General features: G+C 49.7%; 7 protein-coding genes across 7 annotated transcripts; 4 read left to right on the top strand and 3 right to left on the bottom strand.

Moving 5' to 3' along the window:
• Positions 1-175: 175 nt before the first annotated feature.
• Positions 176-1,747, top strand: VE01_03728 (uncharacterized protein; the record flags this gene model as incomplete). Its single annotated transcript, XM_018273212.2, has 1 exon — positions 176-1,747. The coding sequence occupies exon 1, from the start codon at positions 548-550 to the stop codon at positions 1,745-1,747; it is 1,200 nt and encodes a 399-aa protein (XP_018131806.1). The 5' UTR covers positions 176-547.
• Positions 1,748-2,549: 802 nt separating this feature from the next.
• VE01_03727 (uncharacterized protein) lies at positions 2,550-3,587 on the top strand (the record flags this gene model as incomplete). The annotated part of the gene is made up of 1 exon (XM_018273211.1): positions 2,550-3,587. One exon carries the CDS (start codon positions 2,550-2,552, stop codon positions 3,585-3,587), a length of 1,038 nt encoding a protein of 345 aa, XP_018131799.1.
• A 473-nt stretch (positions 3,588-4,060) lies between these two features.
• On the top strand, positions 4,061-6,078 carry VE01_03726 (uncharacterized protein; the record flags this gene model as incomplete). The annotated part of the gene is made up of 1 exon (XM_018273210.2): positions 4,061-6,078. One exon carries the CDS (start codon positions 4,061-4,063, stop codon positions 5,918-5,920), a length of 1,860 nt encoding a protein of 619 aa, XP_018131800.1. The 3' UTR covers positions 5,921-6,078.
• Positions 6,079-6,183: 105 nt separating this feature from the next.
• On the bottom strand, positions 6,184-9,047 carry VE01_03725 (uncharacterized protein). Its single transcript, XM_018273209.2, has 2 exons — positions 8,847-9,047; positions 6,184-8,790 (listed from the first exon to the last, which is right to left on the bottom strand). The coding sequence occupies exons 1-2, from the start codon at positions 9,022-9,024 to the stop codon at positions 6,407-6,409; spliced, it is 2,562 nt and encodes an 853-aa protein (XP_018131797.1). The 5' UTR covers positions 9,025-9,047; the 3' UTR covers positions 6,184-6,406.
• A 444-nt stretch (positions 9,048-9,491) lies between these two features.
• VE01_03724 (uncharacterized protein) lies at positions 9,492-10,443 on the bottom strand. Its single transcript, XM_018273208.2, has one exon. It carries the CDS (start codon positions 10,060-10,062, stop codon positions 9,559-9,561), a length of 504 nt encoding a protein of 167 aa, XP_018131798.1. The 5' UTR covers positions 10,063-10,443; the 3' UTR covers positions 9,492-9,558.
• A 1,435-nt stretch (positions 10,444-11,878) lies between these two features.
• On the top strand, positions 11,879-14,662 carry VE01_03723 (uncharacterized protein). Its single transcript, XM_018273207.2, has 3 exons — positions 11,879-11,997; positions 12,087-12,593; positions 12,654-14,662. Exons 2-3 carry the CDS (start codon positions 12,285-12,287, stop codon positions 14,292-14,294), a joined length of 1,950 nt encoding a protein of 649 aa, XP_018131803.1. The 5' UTR covers positions 11,879-11,997; positions 12,087-12,284; the 3' UTR covers positions 14,295-14,662.
• A 292-nt stretch (positions 14,663-14,954) lies between these two features.
• On the bottom strand, positions 14,955-15,736 carry RSM19 (mitochondrial ribosomal small subunit component). Its single transcript, XM_018273206.2, has 4 exons — positions 15,575-15,736; positions 15,495-15,510; positions 15,253-15,432; positions 14,955-15,123 (listed from the first exon to the last, which is right to left on the bottom strand). Exons 1-4 carry the CDS (start codon positions 15,615-15,617, stop codon positions 15,081-15,083), a joined length of 282 nt encoding a protein of 93 aa, XP_018131804.1. The 5' UTR covers positions 15,618-15,736; the 3' UTR covers positions 14,955-15,080.
• Positions 15,737-15,750: the final 14 nt, after the last annotated feature.

The following is a 15,750-nucleotide window of genomic DNA, read 5'->3' as shown; positions in this document are numbered from 1 at the left end:
AAGCAAAACGCACGGACCATGTAGCACTTCCGCTCATCCATTCCGAACCCACCCCTGCGACCGCCCACCCACGAATCACCGCGCCGGCATTACGTCACCTGACAGGGTCCAACAAGGCTGAAGCGCAGCCTGGTTCTCGTTTATCGTTCGGGTGAAGGGAGGGAGAGTGGATGGAGTGATTTTGGGACGCTTGTGATCCGAGTAGAAGGGTGTTTCTTGTCCGACTAAACGATATCTCCTGATTTGTTCTTTTTGCTGAAGGGTTTGACAAGAAGACATTGGACGACAGGAAATCAAGGACGAGACTGAGACACGACGAGACAAGTAAAGGGGGAGAGAAAATCCTGGACGCAGCTACAAGGTGCTACCACGATCACAAGTCAACTGCAGCTCAAGCAATAAAAGACGATCCAACTTCCACGAAAACACACCACGAAACAACTACACCCACACTCTCGAATAAAAATCCTACCTCACCCAGCATCATCACAACTTTTCAACCTCCAACAACCCTCCGCGCCCAGCGCACCACCACACAACCACAACGATGCCATCAGCAATCCCCCTCCCCCTCTCCCCCCCCTCTCCCCCCACCCTCCTCCAACCCCTCCTCACCGCCCTCCCCACCGGCTCCCTCCCCCACGCCCCCTCCCCTCTCCTCCCGCACCTCTCCCCCATCCTCCGGCAACGCGTCAAGCTCCTCGCCTCGCCCACCACCCCCTGGCTCCCCCTCCTCACTTACGCCAGCGACGACACGGGGGAGAAGTTGATTGCGCTCGCGCATGGGGAGAAGTTCGAGCCGCACCCTGTGAGCGGGGAGGTGGAGGTCGATGTTGATTGGGAGGATGGGAGGGAGGTGGGGGTTAGGTATAGGAGGGTGGATGCGGAGACGATGTGGGCGAGGATTGAGATTGGGGGGGTCGGGTTGTGGGTTAGGTGTGTGTATTGTGTTGGGGATAGTGAGGGGCCGGTGGATGGGTGGAGGATTGGGGAGGTGGGGGTGCTGAAAAATGAGGGGGAGAGTGAGGGTGAGTGGTTTGAAAGCCTAGAGGCGGCAGAACAGGCGTTTAAGGCAGGGAAGACGAATGGGGATGCGGCGGTGGTGATTCCTACGGTTGCGGAGCCGGTACAGGATGATGGCGATGAAGATGATGATGCGGCGTATTGGGCTCAATATGACGCTACGCCCGCTGCGACACCAGGGCCGGATAACAGATCTCCTGCGCCTGCGAGCGTGCGCCAGGCACCCGTGAGTGGGAATACCCAAGTTGACGGTGGAGCCGAGGACGCATACTTCGCACAGTACGCTGATGTGCAGCCCGCGCTGGACGCACATGATCCCGACGAGGCGGGCGCAAATGGGGAAGTGGAATCGAGTCTTGGTGCACAGCATGAGCGGGAGTTTGTGAGTCCTGCGGTGCATAGCAACGGGAACGGGAATGGTATTACGGAAGTAGAACGGGCAGGGAGAGAGAGAGACGCGCAGCTTGAGCAGCCGCGGCCGCGCTCGGCGGAATCGAGTACGAGTGGACGGTCTGCGGCGGTGGAGGTGTTAGAGGATAAGGTGGAGAGAGAGGGGAGACATGATACTGCTGTGAGGCAGCATATCGGGGCTAGTGTGAAGAGTTTGTATCGTCTGGCACGGGCGGCGGGGATGGGGAGGGCGGAGTTTAGGGCGTTGGTTGAGACGGAGTTGGCGGTTGTGGGGGTGGAGGAGGACGATGATGAGGAGTATGGGGGTGAGTAGCTGAAGGGAGGGGGATGGGTGTGAGGGTCTCTCGATGGGAGGGCGGTGATTAGTTACTGTGGCTGGAGGGGGAGGGTAGAGGAACTGAGAAGGGGGAAGGGGGGGATGGGAGCTTCATTTAGCATTTTTCGTAGGTTGGCTTCGAGCGTTGCATCTGGTATATATCAGGAGGTAGCATTGGGTTGGACTTGTTTGAGAATATATATTACTGTACTGTACAAAAGTAGTTATCTTTCTCTGTGAAATCGTTCTTGTTTGTGAATATTGTCCTCGCGTCGCCTGGGATTCTGACGAGGTATCTCTTTGGCTGAGGATCGATACTAGCGATTCGAGCTGATAGAGTTTATCTCTCTCGTTCTAATTATGAGTAACTGGATTTTTGATTACAGTTCCGAGTGCCTATAAATCCTTATTTTAACCATAGTCTCTGTGAACGTATGTGCTGTGCACAGTTCTTCTCCATACTTTTAGGCAGGACGAGTAGTGAAATGTTACCAAGGTAGGTGCTACTAACGAATTATAAGATGGGCTGATGTCAGTAACTAGCTTCGTTAGTGAGGGACGGAGATGATTAGCCTTTCACTATATAAAGCCTATTTTAGTTAACCAGACGAAGCATTTAGCTCCTAGCCAGAGAGGTAAGTGCCAAAAAGGTACGATTAGGTGGAATTATCATCCTACTGTCTCATGTCCCATGTATGCTCCCATATATGCTTCGGTCTTCCACACACCATTTTTATTATCTGCCATCTAAAACTACAACTAAGAGTCACTGAAATTAAGAAGACAGACGACAGGCAAGATGGTTGAATTATACGCAGCTTTTACGGTACTGTCTATGGACAATGGCACTAGAGACGCAGTTATTATCACTTTAGCAGGAATTCTTTCGCACCTCGTCTGGTATGTGGTGAAGCACAGCTGGAAGGCGTGCTTTGGGAATTCAGAAACTCAGAATCCGAATTCTGATGTTAGGAACTCGAAGACCGATAATGGTGAGCGAGAGTCTGAAGCGACAGCGTCGAAGCTTAAGCATAGTGAGCCTTCAAAGGCAGTTCCGAACACTAGCCCCCGAGAGAAACTCCACAGCGCACTGCGTGAGTTTATTAACGGGCGCCCTGAACTGGAACGGTCAGAGCTGCGTATTGTGGGACAAGAGAACAAGCGGCAATTAGAGGAGCTTCTCAAGGAAAGAGATGATGCTCTTAAGCAACGAGATCAGTATTCGAAGAATTGCGATGATGCTTGCAAGGACCGAGATGATGCTCGCAAGCAACGGGATGAGGATTATAGGGACCGGGACAGTGCTCTTCAGCAACTAGATGGGGCACATAAAATACAAGATGACCTCCGCGAGTCGAAACTTGAAGCTGCCGAGAATTATAAGGCAATGAGCGATAATCTCTGGGATAAAACCGAAAGGAAGATTTACCAAAGTAAACAACGATACGACGAGCGACTTCGAAAAGCCATGGACCAGACTGCAGCTATAAAGGCAGCCTCGTTAGAAGGGAAGTGCGCGAATTGCAGTGGTATCCGCATAGGAGATAGATCTATAACAACAGGAGGTAGTTACTTAACAGCTGCTCTCTACAAGGTGATGAATACAGCCGAGATTGGCCAGGATGAGGAAGTATATGAGAATTTACAGCAGCTTAGGGATAAAGCGAGGCAAGAAATAGGCGTTGTGGTTGACAGATCTTATGGGCTGTATAGCTTGATGTTAACGTTAGACGGTAATGTCGAACGAAATAACACTCTAGGGGTTAAAGGCTTTCAAGGCCTCACAGAGTTCACAGATTATATAGGTGCAGCACTTGATCATTTAGTAGAAAGGTAGGAGGATGAGCGACGGGCAGGCGAATAAAGAGGGCTTTTCGTGTATGTAAGGATGAACAACTTGTTACTAGCTATTTATATTATTTTAATTGCATTTACTCTTATTACTCTAATTATGTACAGTAACTATTAAGGCTTTAGGGCCGCACGAGTACTACGTTCTAGAATTAGCTTCTTAGCCGGGACGCTGAGCGGAAGGAAACCGTGGACAGGATGGAGGTGACTGGCCTTCCACTATGTCGAAGCCCATTTTAGTAATTTGCGGACGAACCAGTAGCTCCATGGCTAGAGATGTCCATCGTACGAGTAGGTTAGATTCTCATTAGTGCCGTTTCCTATATATTCATCCCCTCTCCCACCACTTCCCTTGCCCTGCATCTAAAACTACACAACCAGCCACAGCCTTTACAAAAATACAAGACACAATAATTATCACCTTAGTAGCAGTTTTTGCTTAATTACTCTGTTATAAACATGGCAAAACGCAACTGGAGAGCGTACTTTAGACGCCAAGAGGAGACAGCAGCGCTTCTAGAGCAACCTTATACAGATGACGAGCAACTACCCAGATACTCAGAAATCCAGAATCAAGAGAATGCCTATGGGACTATGGACCAGTCTCCTAGTAACGTAGAGAAGTCGAAGGCCGATCAAAGGACCGAGGCCGAGACGTGGGAGGTTGACGAAAGGACTGAGGCCGAAAAGTGGGAGGTTGACATAATTGAGAAGTGGAACTCCGAGACCGAAGCTGAGAAGAAAGAAAGCCGACGATTGTACAGAGGTGCCAAAAATCGACTTAGCTCCGCATCAAACGAGTCTCTAGAGAAACTTATGAAGTCAGACCTTATAGAGCTTCTTGACATAGTACGAGAAGAGGCTTTGGAGCCCCCGAGGCCAAGTCTCGCGGAGGAACTCGACATAGTACGGGGTAAATCCTTTACTACCCCGTCTGTTAAGGCACAGAATATGCCCTTTGAGAAACTTTCCAAACTGGGCCTTATGGAGTTGCTTCGCGTAGCACGAGCCACTCCTTTCTATAGGATCCCTAAATCAGTGTTTGTGAAGGTTCCCAACTCGGATCTCGTGGACCTACTTCGCGAGGCACGAAAGGAGGACTTGAAGAAGTATAAGGTAGCCGATTCTAGGGATCAAGTCTCACGTCATGTGGAAAGAGAGAAGGCTAATAACGTGCACGAGGCTAAACTACAAGAGGACGATCAAGTTTGCAAGCCTGAAGATACGTTTCATAAGCTGCCTTCTCAGACTTCTAAGACAGAACTCGAGTTAAAGGGACTCAAGGAGATGCCTGGCAAGATAGAACTCGAGTCTGATGATTGGCTTGATAAAGTTGAAGGGCAGGTGGAAACAACGACGACAAACTTCGTTGAGGGGGGAGCCAAAACTAAGAAGGGAACGATGGACCAGCATACTAAAACCGAGAAGTCTGGAATATACGATACGAAGGAGAGCTTCCTTGATACACGCGCCTTAAAGGACAAGGTACGTCTTAATATAAATCTCGTGTACCAAGCGAGGTGCGAGACAGACGAGAACCTCGAGAAACTTAAAAAGTCGGACCTCGTAGAAATTGTTGATATAGCACGAGACGATGTTTTCAAGCCCTACGAGCCACCCAACCTTGAGAAGTTGCTCGATATAGCACGGAGAGAATCTTTCATGAGGCTTCCTGTACCACCCATCGAACTTTCACAATGCGTACCTCTTAGTATGCCTATTGAAGAGCTTTCCCAATTAGACCAAACAGAGCTGCTTCGCATAGCACGGATCATGCCTTATCAAAAGATCCCTAAGTCGGAGTTTATGAGGCTTTCGAACATAGATCTTGTGTGCCTATTTCGCGAGGCACAAAAAGAGCACGATAAAAGGTATAGCCAACCAGACGGAGAGCAACCAACCCGATCTAAAGAACAAAAGATGCCTCACGAGGAGCCTGATGAAGCCAAATTACAAAAGGATGACCAGCTTTACAAGATGGGAAAATGCGTAGGCTGCGGGAATATCACCCCAGAAAGTGATAGTGACACATGCAGTTCTACAGACTCAGACTCAACTACGAAACGTAACACCCAAGTCGACAACAAAAATGAGCCTCTCAGAAAGGCTAGGATCAATGCAAGACGAAAGACAGAAACTGCGATTGAAAAAACCCGTGAGCTACACCATTTGTTAGTCCGGTTGGAAACGGAAATGGAGCAGCGGAATAAGACTTTCGAGATTAAGGACTTCGACGGTGTTAAGGTGAAGGCGGTAGAGGTAGGCCGAGATCTTGACGATTCAATTTTGAGGATGGAAGAGATGCTCGCGTTATTGTAGGGCCGATTGTTACTTGCTTTGTGGTGGAGCGCATGTTGTTAGTATTGACTTTGCGAGACAATGGGTAAGGGCAACATCAGTGCAATGCGGGCTCAGTCCTGTATGTACCACGTTAGTTTATTATGGGTACTTTTATTTTGTGAGAGGTTATCGTTAGGTTATTCGTTATAATGCTAGGTTGCAATTGACAGTTTATAGCTATCAACAGAGTCACATATGCGGCATGGTTTGTGACAGGTGCATATACCATGTGAGTTCACTAGGTGTTCGTATATTTCACGAGAATATATCATTCAAACTCGTCATAATAATGACTAGATCGCATTCAGGGCTAGTAGCAGAGCAATATAATCACGCCCCCCAACACCCAAGCCAGCAGACAACCCACCCAGTCATACATCATAGCCAACCCCCTTTCAGGGTCAAACAAGCAAATGGGTATCGCTATTCTCCGGTCCAAAAAAAACGCCTCTCAAATCTCTCTCCTCACTTCCTGATAATCTTCAGCAACGGCGCAATGCGATTCCTCTTACTCAGTCCAACCCTATACGGCACCTTCCCACTCTGCAGAGGACTATGCGGAGTGCATGGCTTGCTCGGTGTCTGCATCTCCTTCGTTGGTTTCGGCGGTGGAGTTGACTGGGGCGGCGCAAGAATAGTGGGTTTCGTGGGACGGTTGCGACTTGGTGCATGGTCCGTGTCGGCATCACCAGAATCTTCATCTTCTTCCTCATCGCTCCCTGCTATTTCCGTCGATTTAGATTTAGATTTCTGTGCTTTTTTACCCGCAGGCTTTTGAGTGGCTTCAATTTCCTTCGATTTAGATTGGGCTTTCTGTGCTGTCTTGCCCACAGGCTTTTGAGTGGCTTCAATCTCATCGTCGTCCATGTCTGAATCTTCGATTATTGGCGCCGATTTCTCCACAGGAGTCTTTGAATGTCGTCCCCGGCGCTTATGGGACACAACCTTTTCAACCTCAATAACTTCATCGGGTGACTCTGCTGCAGACTTGGGCGTATCGGGGAGGGCATGTGCTGCTTTGCTCCTCTTTTCTGGTCTTTCAGCTTCCTCCGCCTGGGTCTGTGCTGATTCGTCCGAAGGGCCGATCTCATCAGCCGAAGGCTCATCCACGATCTCCTTCGTCTTAGTAATTTTCCTCCTCTTTCTCTTCATAGGCAGCCCCTTGGCAAACTCTTCATTTGCAATAATGTCTGCTTTGGCGCTCAAGGTCTTCGATCTCCTGGCACTGAGACGCGGTTGGTACATTTCCGTTACCTGGCCAAAATCCTGCGAGCTTTGAAGATCTGCATCGTTCGCTTTCTGCTTTGAGGGCGGATTGACGGAGGTCGTAATGTCAACAGTTTTAATTTCCTGGTCATTCAGAGACTCAATCGACACGGTATGAGCGGCACGAATGGGCGAAATTTGGTGTCGCGGCTGCGAAAGCGCGAGTTCATCGACAGAAACTTCCCTATCGGAATAGCCCATAGACTTGTGACGAGATAGTTTCTGCTGATTCGGCTTACTTGCCGAGGATGAAAGCCCAGTCTTTGACCTCTTGACCTTTCGACCCGAATTGACGACAGGAGATGATGAAAGTGGAAAGGTTACTCCTGTTGAGTCTATAGCGGAAGAAACGGCCGAACGGTCTGGACGAGGAGTATCGTTTGGAACGGTGCTGGATGCATCTGTGAGTTTTAATGCTCTGGCTGGTTCCATCATATCCGGCAATGAGTAGATGTGATTGTTATCGCTTGAGGCCGCACCATAGTGCATGTACTCCTTATTTTGGCTGCTTGTTAACATATTTGCCATAACCATCGTGGTAAGTCCTCTATCAAATGAAGGTAACTCGGAAGACTCATGTCCAGGATTATTGTCTGGGATGATAAAGACATCCTGTGAAGTATCCCGAGGGCTGTTTGGAACAGTTTCTGTTGGCGTTTTGTGTGCCATGAGATCTGAACCCACCTTGTCGAAATTTGTTGCTTTCACGATTGAGACTTGCTCGGTGGAGCCTTCACTGATGCCGACTTCATTTGAAACATATTGTGATAAGGACGTTGGCAAGGCGCTAAGCCGTGGAAGCTGTGGCTCCTCAACTACGGCGACGCTCGCATTGTAGAGAGACTCGTCGTTGGCAGGCTGGGCTCGTTTATTCCGCTTAGGTTTTGGTAGCATGGGAAATAGTTCTCCTTCAACCCCTTGCCTAGTTTTCCTCTTTTTGTTTTCGATGACCGTTTCGCTGTCATCCTTTGTTCTTCGTCGTGGCTCCACGTATGGCGACGAACTCGGCACTTGGTCGCCCATTGTCTTCGTCCTCCTCGACTTTCCATAAGTTATTAACCCACTACCCCCGGACTCTGTGCCCATATCATTTATTTCCGAGGGCCTAGCGGAGGGAATGCTCCCCAGGAGCTCCAACTCGTCTGTTCTTTCAGCCATTGTTTTCTCAAGCCGCGTATTCCTCAGAATTGCAGCTGAAGTACCCGGAGCACTGCTGCCTGGGAAGTCCCACTCATCTCTTTCTCTTTCTTCTCCGCCTCTGTTCTCATGTCGAAGCTCTTTGGATTGGTCGGGGCTTGTAACCTGTGTCGTCCCTTCCCATGCCTTCATACTTTTCGAGCGCTTTGCCTTCTTATTGGAGGTAGTCGGCTCCGAAATAGAGGTAAACGATGAGCCATGCATCGTATTGCTCCGTTTGAGTTTTTTGACGCTTTCTTGGGATATTGAAGAAGACATTCTCTGGTTTATGATCCGTTCGTCCAGCCCTGGCGGACGTGGGGAGAGTTGTGGTGCCGACTCGTTTGTAGATGTGATGTCAAGAGCACCGCAATAATCACTGCGGATTCGTTCAAAGAGTACAGAATCTGTATAGATTGTCAGCGGCACTGCGTACTGGTACCACGGGGTATTGGAGGCAAACCTGTCGAGCCTGTTCCTAGCCGTAGCGCTGGCTCCAAAACTGATGGTGGGGTGGCTTCTGTTATAGTGCCATTGGGGATGGCGACTGGGGCGACTGGCCTGTCTTTTTGAGGGGAACTCTCGGCACTTATTGACGAGCAATCATCGTCTGAGTCGGCAATGACCCGACGCGATTCCATCGTATTTCATTAGAATGTATGTTTATGTGCACAATGAGTTATGCGACAGACGCGTCAATGCAAGGGCGGTACGCGTGGTCACATGATGTGAATATTAATTTGTGGAAGGACGGACGCACGGACTTATAAATTATACACCTACTCCCAAAAGTTAGATAGATGACGGACAAAGTATACCTTTAGATTTATATCAGCAATTTAAACTCATAGAAAATATCACTTTGATTCCACTTGTGAGTACTGAGTGATTGGACGCCTTTACTTCAACTATAGTTGCTATAGACACTACTCCTATGTATAGGCCCTCTTCAGGCCTTCGGCCTTGGAAGTTTCTCACAATTCTCGATATCACATCCTCTCACTGAATGAAAATTATTTTCAGTTCAGACTGCGGACAGGGCTTTATAGAGAGTAATTTCGGATTCCTGGGCTGTATGCGATGTACTGGTGGGCTGCTTCCTTCCCTTTCCCAACAATACTGTCCTTGGGAAGCTGTAATCTCATGGATACATCTTGCCCCTCTCCAACGTCATCTTATTGGGACTCCTGTAGATCCACTTGGCCGGCAACAGTTTGCTCCTCCCTTATTCGGCTGCACCGAGCCATCCTCCTCTTATCTTTTACTGACCCTGATTGCACAGCTCTCCCAACTCGGAGAACTGTAGGAACAGAAGTCCGATGTGGAGATATTTGAGAGCTGTTTTGCCCAAGGCAGTCGTCGAAATCTGTCTGCGTCGAAGCATCCTCTTGGTTATTATTCGATCGCCTTGGAGGAACCTCTGCTGAAACTGCAACACTAGGCGTTGGCAGACAGCCTGTGATTGCTGTTGAACCAAGTCTGACGCCCCAAGCAAGTGTCGATCTCGCTGGCCGAGATGCAGGATCCGTATCAAGTCCAGGAATGACTCCGGCACCCGAGACAGGATTTAACCAGTCATTATCGTTTTGTCTGTCCGTGGTATTCGCTTCCGTGGTTTCATCCGCTGGAAGATACAGACAGCAAATGACGCGGACAATATCTCTCACGCTGATTCTCATGTTTGAACTGGGTCAGTACGTTGAAGATGGAAGACTTTGGTCGAGTGCACTCAATGAGCTCAATGCCGAATAGCAAGCGAGTTGTTTCAGGCACTTCATTTTTCCGTCACCTCTTGCCTCCGACTCGGGGATGCCTGGCCATCAGTCTCCAAGCACGATACATTGATTGATACGCTTGCACTTGCAAACCTGAGTTAACAGGCGCTGTTCTGCCATGATAATCGCCAGTCCCCAGGCAGGATGCATTGCTGGACAGACGCTTCAATAACAACCAGTCTGCAGACAAGCAAACATTGTTGCTGTGTCTGCTGCTCTGGACTTCGTTTAACAGCGCTATCGTTTGAATATCGTTGGTGGAATCACATCTCGACAATGCTCCTTTGTCCGTCCAAACAAAGTAAACTGCGCCGCTAATCGCCAATCCCAATGACATAAAGGATAGTGTCTCTCACTGACACATCGGATCAATGGACCTATATGTTCTCTTTCAATGCGTCACAAAGCACTCAATGAGTGGCATTGGATCATTGGATCCATTGGAGTCACGAAGCGCTGCATATTCATTGTGCTAAATTGATAACAAGGTCCTGAAACAATGAATTCAAAACAGGTGGCGAGATGATGAGAGGTGAAAGAACGCGTTTGTAGATATAAGGTCGACCTTTCTCCCGAAAAAACAACCCCACAGGCATCAAGCCAGCCCTCACAGATATTAACAGAAAAGGGCAGAGAGAGAAGTGAAGAACTCCTTACTATTGTGTTTTGCTAACAGTTCCACAGACTTACCCAGATACCTCTGCGAGGAGAAGAACAGATCGGAGTGAGATATGACGTTGGCTTTAGCACTCGCCTGTGAGTTTCCACCCACTGTGACCCATATGCTGACGGAATACAGGGAGTACTACAAAGTGCACTTGCATCCAAATACAGACCCGGAGGGAACAGTCACCCATCTCTGAGTTGCCACCAAAAGCAAATTGGGATCTAAAATTACTCTATCCGGTCAGTGCCCCCCCCTCGCTTGAAAGCTAACACATGGCAGACATTGGCAATAATAAACCCTGCGGGACGCTAGGGGATCGGTGGATCTCTGTCGCCCCTCAAGCAGGGTCCAGCTAACTTCCCAATTGACGGATGCAAGGGCCATGTAAGTCTGTAATCCCCATCTGCAAACAGAACGTTGACGCAGCAATAGGTTTTTACTTACGGATTCTCACATGATTACATCCTGCCTGGACTTGCGGTTTTCCAGGCGGGTCATGAAGAGAAAGGGAAGCCTGCGCATTCTGCCAATTGGAGAATGATGAAGGGCAAAGGGGGCTGTTGCCGAGAGGCTTGGTTCTTGTGTGGTTTGGAGTTTGGTGCTCAGAGGCTATTTCTTTATTGACGGCAACTCTTGTTCTGGGCTTGGGCATGAGCGGCCTTTCTTTTTCTTGGGGAGGACAGTGCCCAGGTGCCCAAGGTGCCCAGAGCTATTTTCTTTAGTAAAGGCAGGAATGGTCTGGGGCTCGGACATGAGCAGCCTTTCTTTTCTCATTGACGAGATAGGTTGGTTCTCTTTCATCAGAAACCGGATACAAATAGAAATATACTCAATCTTCACAGGGAATAAAGGACAATCCGCATTTCAACTGTCTGTCTTTGAAAGAATCTCCCACTCGTGATTCGCTTGTTTTGACGCGTCGTTCCGTGCTAGAATATACCCCGGAAAATCTAAAACATTAGCACATGGCCCCTGGTGCCTGTAACACGTGTACTAACGCGAATTTTGGCTCGTTGCTAGGCGTTGCTAGGCGTTTTGACAATCCGTTGCTAGGCCACTTCGAGACGTGATAAGGGTTGCCAATTTTGGAATCGCAAAAAGAGACGAAACGATCCAGGCCAAGCTAGACTCTCCCCTTGAAACACTTTCTTCGAATTAGCCCCCTGTACATTGTAAACAATAAATACTGTTTGATCTCCTCCTTCTTTGCCCTCACTGCGGTGGATAAATATTATAGTTGATATATTAACCGCGGTTATAGCCACTAAGGAAGTCGCGTCCCAAAAGAATAACACGTCTCCCCCCCCATCCCACAAACAACCCACCACTGTTTCTCCCATTCCGTCAAAGAAGAAAGCGATCACCACTCTGTCTCTGCTCGACGCGACTCTTCCAATTACATCGCGTAACCAACGGGATACTCTTTCTCTTCTGAGGTCCTTTCCACACCGCGGACAAGATGGCGCTTCAAGCTGCCTACCAGCAGTACTTGGCGACGCCAAACTCCAGCTTTCTGGCTGAGAATGCCTCGCTCCACTACATTACGACGCTCACGACCTTCCATGGCCCAGCCGAGATCATCAAGCATTTGAACACTCAATCGAAAAAGATCAAGAAGAAGTCTGAGAAGATCATCGACGTTGTTGATGGATCAAGCTCTCTGGCTGTTGAGACCGAGTTGACGCTTGAATTCCTCACGGGAGGAGGAGGATACCTTCCCGGGATTGACGACAACTTCCTCGCCGATCGCGAGGTCACATTTCTAGTTGTATGTTGCTCAATTGGTTCCACTTGGGGTTGTATGTGCGCTAATGACTTGGCTGTTTAGATTCACATTGTCTCCTTCGATGCGAACGGCAAAATCACCCAAATCCGACTGAACTGGGACCAGGGCTCGCTCCTGAAGTTGATCGATGTGATTGGAAAGACTGGACGAAACTGGCCTATACGCGATGGAAAGGACCAGGTCAAGCTTATCCAATCCAGCGTCGTTGCAGCCGCGAAGCCTGCTGCGCCATCAGCTGCTCCATATCAGAAAGAGGGCGAAGTCCTCCGCAGGTCCCGCGAAAACTCAACGAACGTTACTCGCGACCCGCATTCTTCATTATCCCTATTCGCGCCCCGTGAGGCGGACGAGGAGCCAGAGCTATTGCCAACAGTGATTGCCCCACGCGCATCAGCGAAGCCCCCGCCACGCGACTACCATGATCTATTTGTTGGTCAAGACTCAGAGAATTCGAGTGCGCCAGCGAATGAGAATCGCTCAGAGTCTCCATTCAAGCACTCGGCTGTAGGCGCCATTGCGCCCAAAGCCGGGGCCGGAAAGAACTACATGCCATCAAGAATCTTCGACAATGGTGATGACGAGGAGGAGGATAACTCAGCTGCATCGAGGAATAGCCGCCCGGAATCCCACAGGCACTCTGCTATCGGCGCCATTGCCCCTAAGATTGGAGCGGGAAAGAACTACCACCCTTCGAGAATCTTTGAGACCGATGAGAATACTCCTATCAAGCAATCGACCGGACACAAGTCTACCATCAGCCTTACCAAACCGAACCCCACGAAATATAATCACTTTGACATTGGTTCGGGAATTGCATCTGGCGATACCACAACCGCAGCAAAACCAAATGAGACCCAACAGGCCAAGAGCAGGCACGGATCATCATGGGGTTTTGATGACTTCAATACACCTGCAAAGTCCGTGCCAACAAAGGGGCTCGCAATCCGGGCGCAAGATGCCGTGCAGTGGGGCAACGAAGACGATGAGGTTCCAGACTCCCCAATCCGCAAGCCAAAGCAGGATCAGCCACGCAAAGATGCGGAGACCCACTTCGAGTTCCAGGATGACGGAATCCCAGAGGGTCAGCCTAGACTGATCGGTCGTCCTCGTGGGGCAGGCTCCAACAACGGCCTAGGCCTGTATAAGAACAACTTGTTCACTGAGGATGGCGCATCGCCGGAAGTCACCAACCAGCGCGGAGTCGGAAACTTGGCCAACGTGAAGGATCGCAGCAAGGACTTCGACCCGCACTTCACCATGACTGACGAAAACACACCAATAAAGCCACAGGCCCAACGTCCTCTCGGTAACATTGCGAACGTTAAGGACCGCCACAAGGACTTCGATCCTCATTTCGCGATGACCGATGACTCTCCTGTCCCCAAGGTCTCTGCGGCTAACCAGAAGGAGAACATCCCCATCTCCAAGCCTAGCACGCTGAACGAGGAGATCACGCCTTTGGGCTCGCGCGGTGGTCAACAGAAGCAAAAGGGCATTGTCATCGGCGGTGACGGAATGGGCGGCAAGAAGGGCGCAGGCCGCAGCTGGGGTTTCGGTGATGACTCGGATGGCGAGCAGGAGGGAGGCATTAACGGCGCCGGCACCGCATTCAGCAAGGGCGTTGCGCCGAAGAAGGCCGGCTCGGCAGCACAGACTGGAGGCGGCGACTTCTGGGACTTTTAAGCAGCTGGGTGGTGATGCGGGTGTTTAGCGGTATATCAGGGGGCTGTAGGAAGGAGCACGAGACGGAGATTATGATATTTTATGAGCCTACGGCTGCTTTGTTTTTTCTTTTGTGGCTATGATATGGTTGGGTGGGTTGGCACGGTGTTCCCGATGCCACTGCGTTTAGTACGGTGGAGACGAAGTGAAGGGGGTTATGGGAATGCTGTGTATGAGACTCGCTTCAGATTGTTCTCTTCGTGTGTGTGCTCGTTGTTCGATTCGTTGTTTGGCCTCTCGGGGCATTGATGGGAACATTGTCTGAGGACGTTTGGCAAGGGGAGCCGATCTGTGTGTCGATAGAGTAGTAAAAAATTGAGATTATTGAGAATGAATCTTTTGAGAGTTTACGCCGCCCAAAAGATTGAAGAGTGACTATTCGCAATAGCACGTGCACAGCAACTATAAGAACATCAATCCTCTCAATCACTCAGACTATATTGTCCAAGTTGGTTACTCGGAATAATTTATATCGACTCGGGTTTGGCATGGCTTTTGGGCATCATCAGTATTGTACTACCATAAGCTGAGCCGCTGCTGATAGGCAGACAATGTGACCGCACGCACGGTGGCGCTATTGTGTTTTAATGGTATCACAGATGTGCAAAGAGTTCTCGGGTGCTTGGTTGTAGATTCTATTCTGTGTATTCTTTTCTCTTCTTACAAGCTCCTAGTGTACCATATCGTACAAAACGCTATCATACAGCGACCACCCAAACGCCATCAAAATTCCCATGTATACACCATCTATTTATTCTTACTCTGCTTATACGTAAACCGCTTCCTCGTCCTATAGCCACAGTTAGTCGAGATCTTCAGTTCACTCGGTCCTATCTCAGCGTCTTCGTCCAGCTGCTCATATCCAGCCCAACCATCTGCATGCGCCACTGCCATTCCACTGAAGTAAGAGAAAACTTACGTGCTGAATTCGCCCAGCTTATGTCCCACCATATCCTCCGTGATCGTGACATCGTGGTACACCTTTCCATTATGCACCTGGAACTTCAGCCCCACGAAGTTCGGCAGGATCGTCGCCGAGCGCTGCTGCGTCCTGATGGGGACGACCTTCTCTCCCTGTCCATAGCGCACGATTGGAAGCCTGGATTGTTAGTCTTGGTCTGCGTTGGAGATGCGTGGGATCGGTCGCTGTGAGAGGCTTACGGGACGATGTGTGGTCCTGCGAGCGAGCGAGTTAGTGAGGGTTCAATTGGGGTGGATGTATGGAATGACGAAGGGCATACCTTTCCAGACTGACCGCGCCAGTAGAACTCGTGTCGGGAGCATGGTTGCGAGTGGTGATTGACTCGTGAGTTGGATGTCGTCGTCGCAAAGGAGCTGTCTCGCGATAAATTTCGGAAGGGGTGGAAAGGTTGACAGGGATTATCTGCGCTAGTGTTCGGAGGTCGCGTTTCCCCAG

The sequence above is a fragment of the Pseudogymnoascus verrucosus genome, assembly GCF_001662655.1.
Source record: "Pseudogymnoascus verrucosus strain UAMH 10579 unplaced genomic scaffold scaffold_13, whole genome shotgun sequence".
In the NCBI taxonomy this organism is placed as follows: Eukaryota; Fungi; Ascomycota; class Leotiomycetes; order Thelebolales; family Thelebolaceae; genus Pseudogymnoascus; species Pseudogymnoascus verrucosus.
Note: the sequence above shows the minus strand (reverse complement) of the source record. Positions and strands in the feature narration are given on the sequence as shown.

What these genes read in the sequence shown, in the direction of transcription:
- RSM19 (XM_018273206.2), bottom strand. Translation starts at nt 15,617, where the DNA reads ATGCTCCCGACACGAGTTCTACTGGCGCGGTCAGTCTGGAAAG. An exon ending in AAGCTGGGCGAATTCAGCAC is followed by an intron (nt 15,124 to 15,252) that starts GTAAGTTTTCTC and finishes CTGTGGCTATAG; the next exon opens with GACGAGGAAGCGGTTTACGT.
- VE01_03725 (XM_018273209.2), bottom strand. Translation starts at nt 9,024, where the DNA reads ATGGAATCGCGTCGGGTCATTGCCGACTCAGACGATGATTGCTCGTCA. An exon ending in GCTAGGAACAGGCTCGACAG is followed by an intron (nt 8,791 to 8,846) that starts GTTTGCCTCCAA and finishes CAATCTATACAG; the next exon opens with ATTCTGTACTCTTTGAACGA.
- VE01_03723 (XM_018273207.2), top strand. Translation starts at nt 12,285, where the DNA reads ATGGCGCTTCAAGCTGCCTACCAGCAGTACTTGGCGACGCCAAACTCC. An exon ending in GCGAGGTCACATTTCTAGTT is followed by an intron (nt 12,594 to 12,653) that starts GTATGTTGCTCA and finishes TTGGCTGTTTAG; the next exon opens with ATTCACATTGTCTCCTTCGA.
- VE01_03724 (XM_018273208.2), bottom strand. Translation starts at nt 10,062, where the DNA reads ATGAGAATCAGCGTGAGAGATATTGTCCGCGTCATTTGCTGTCTGTAT.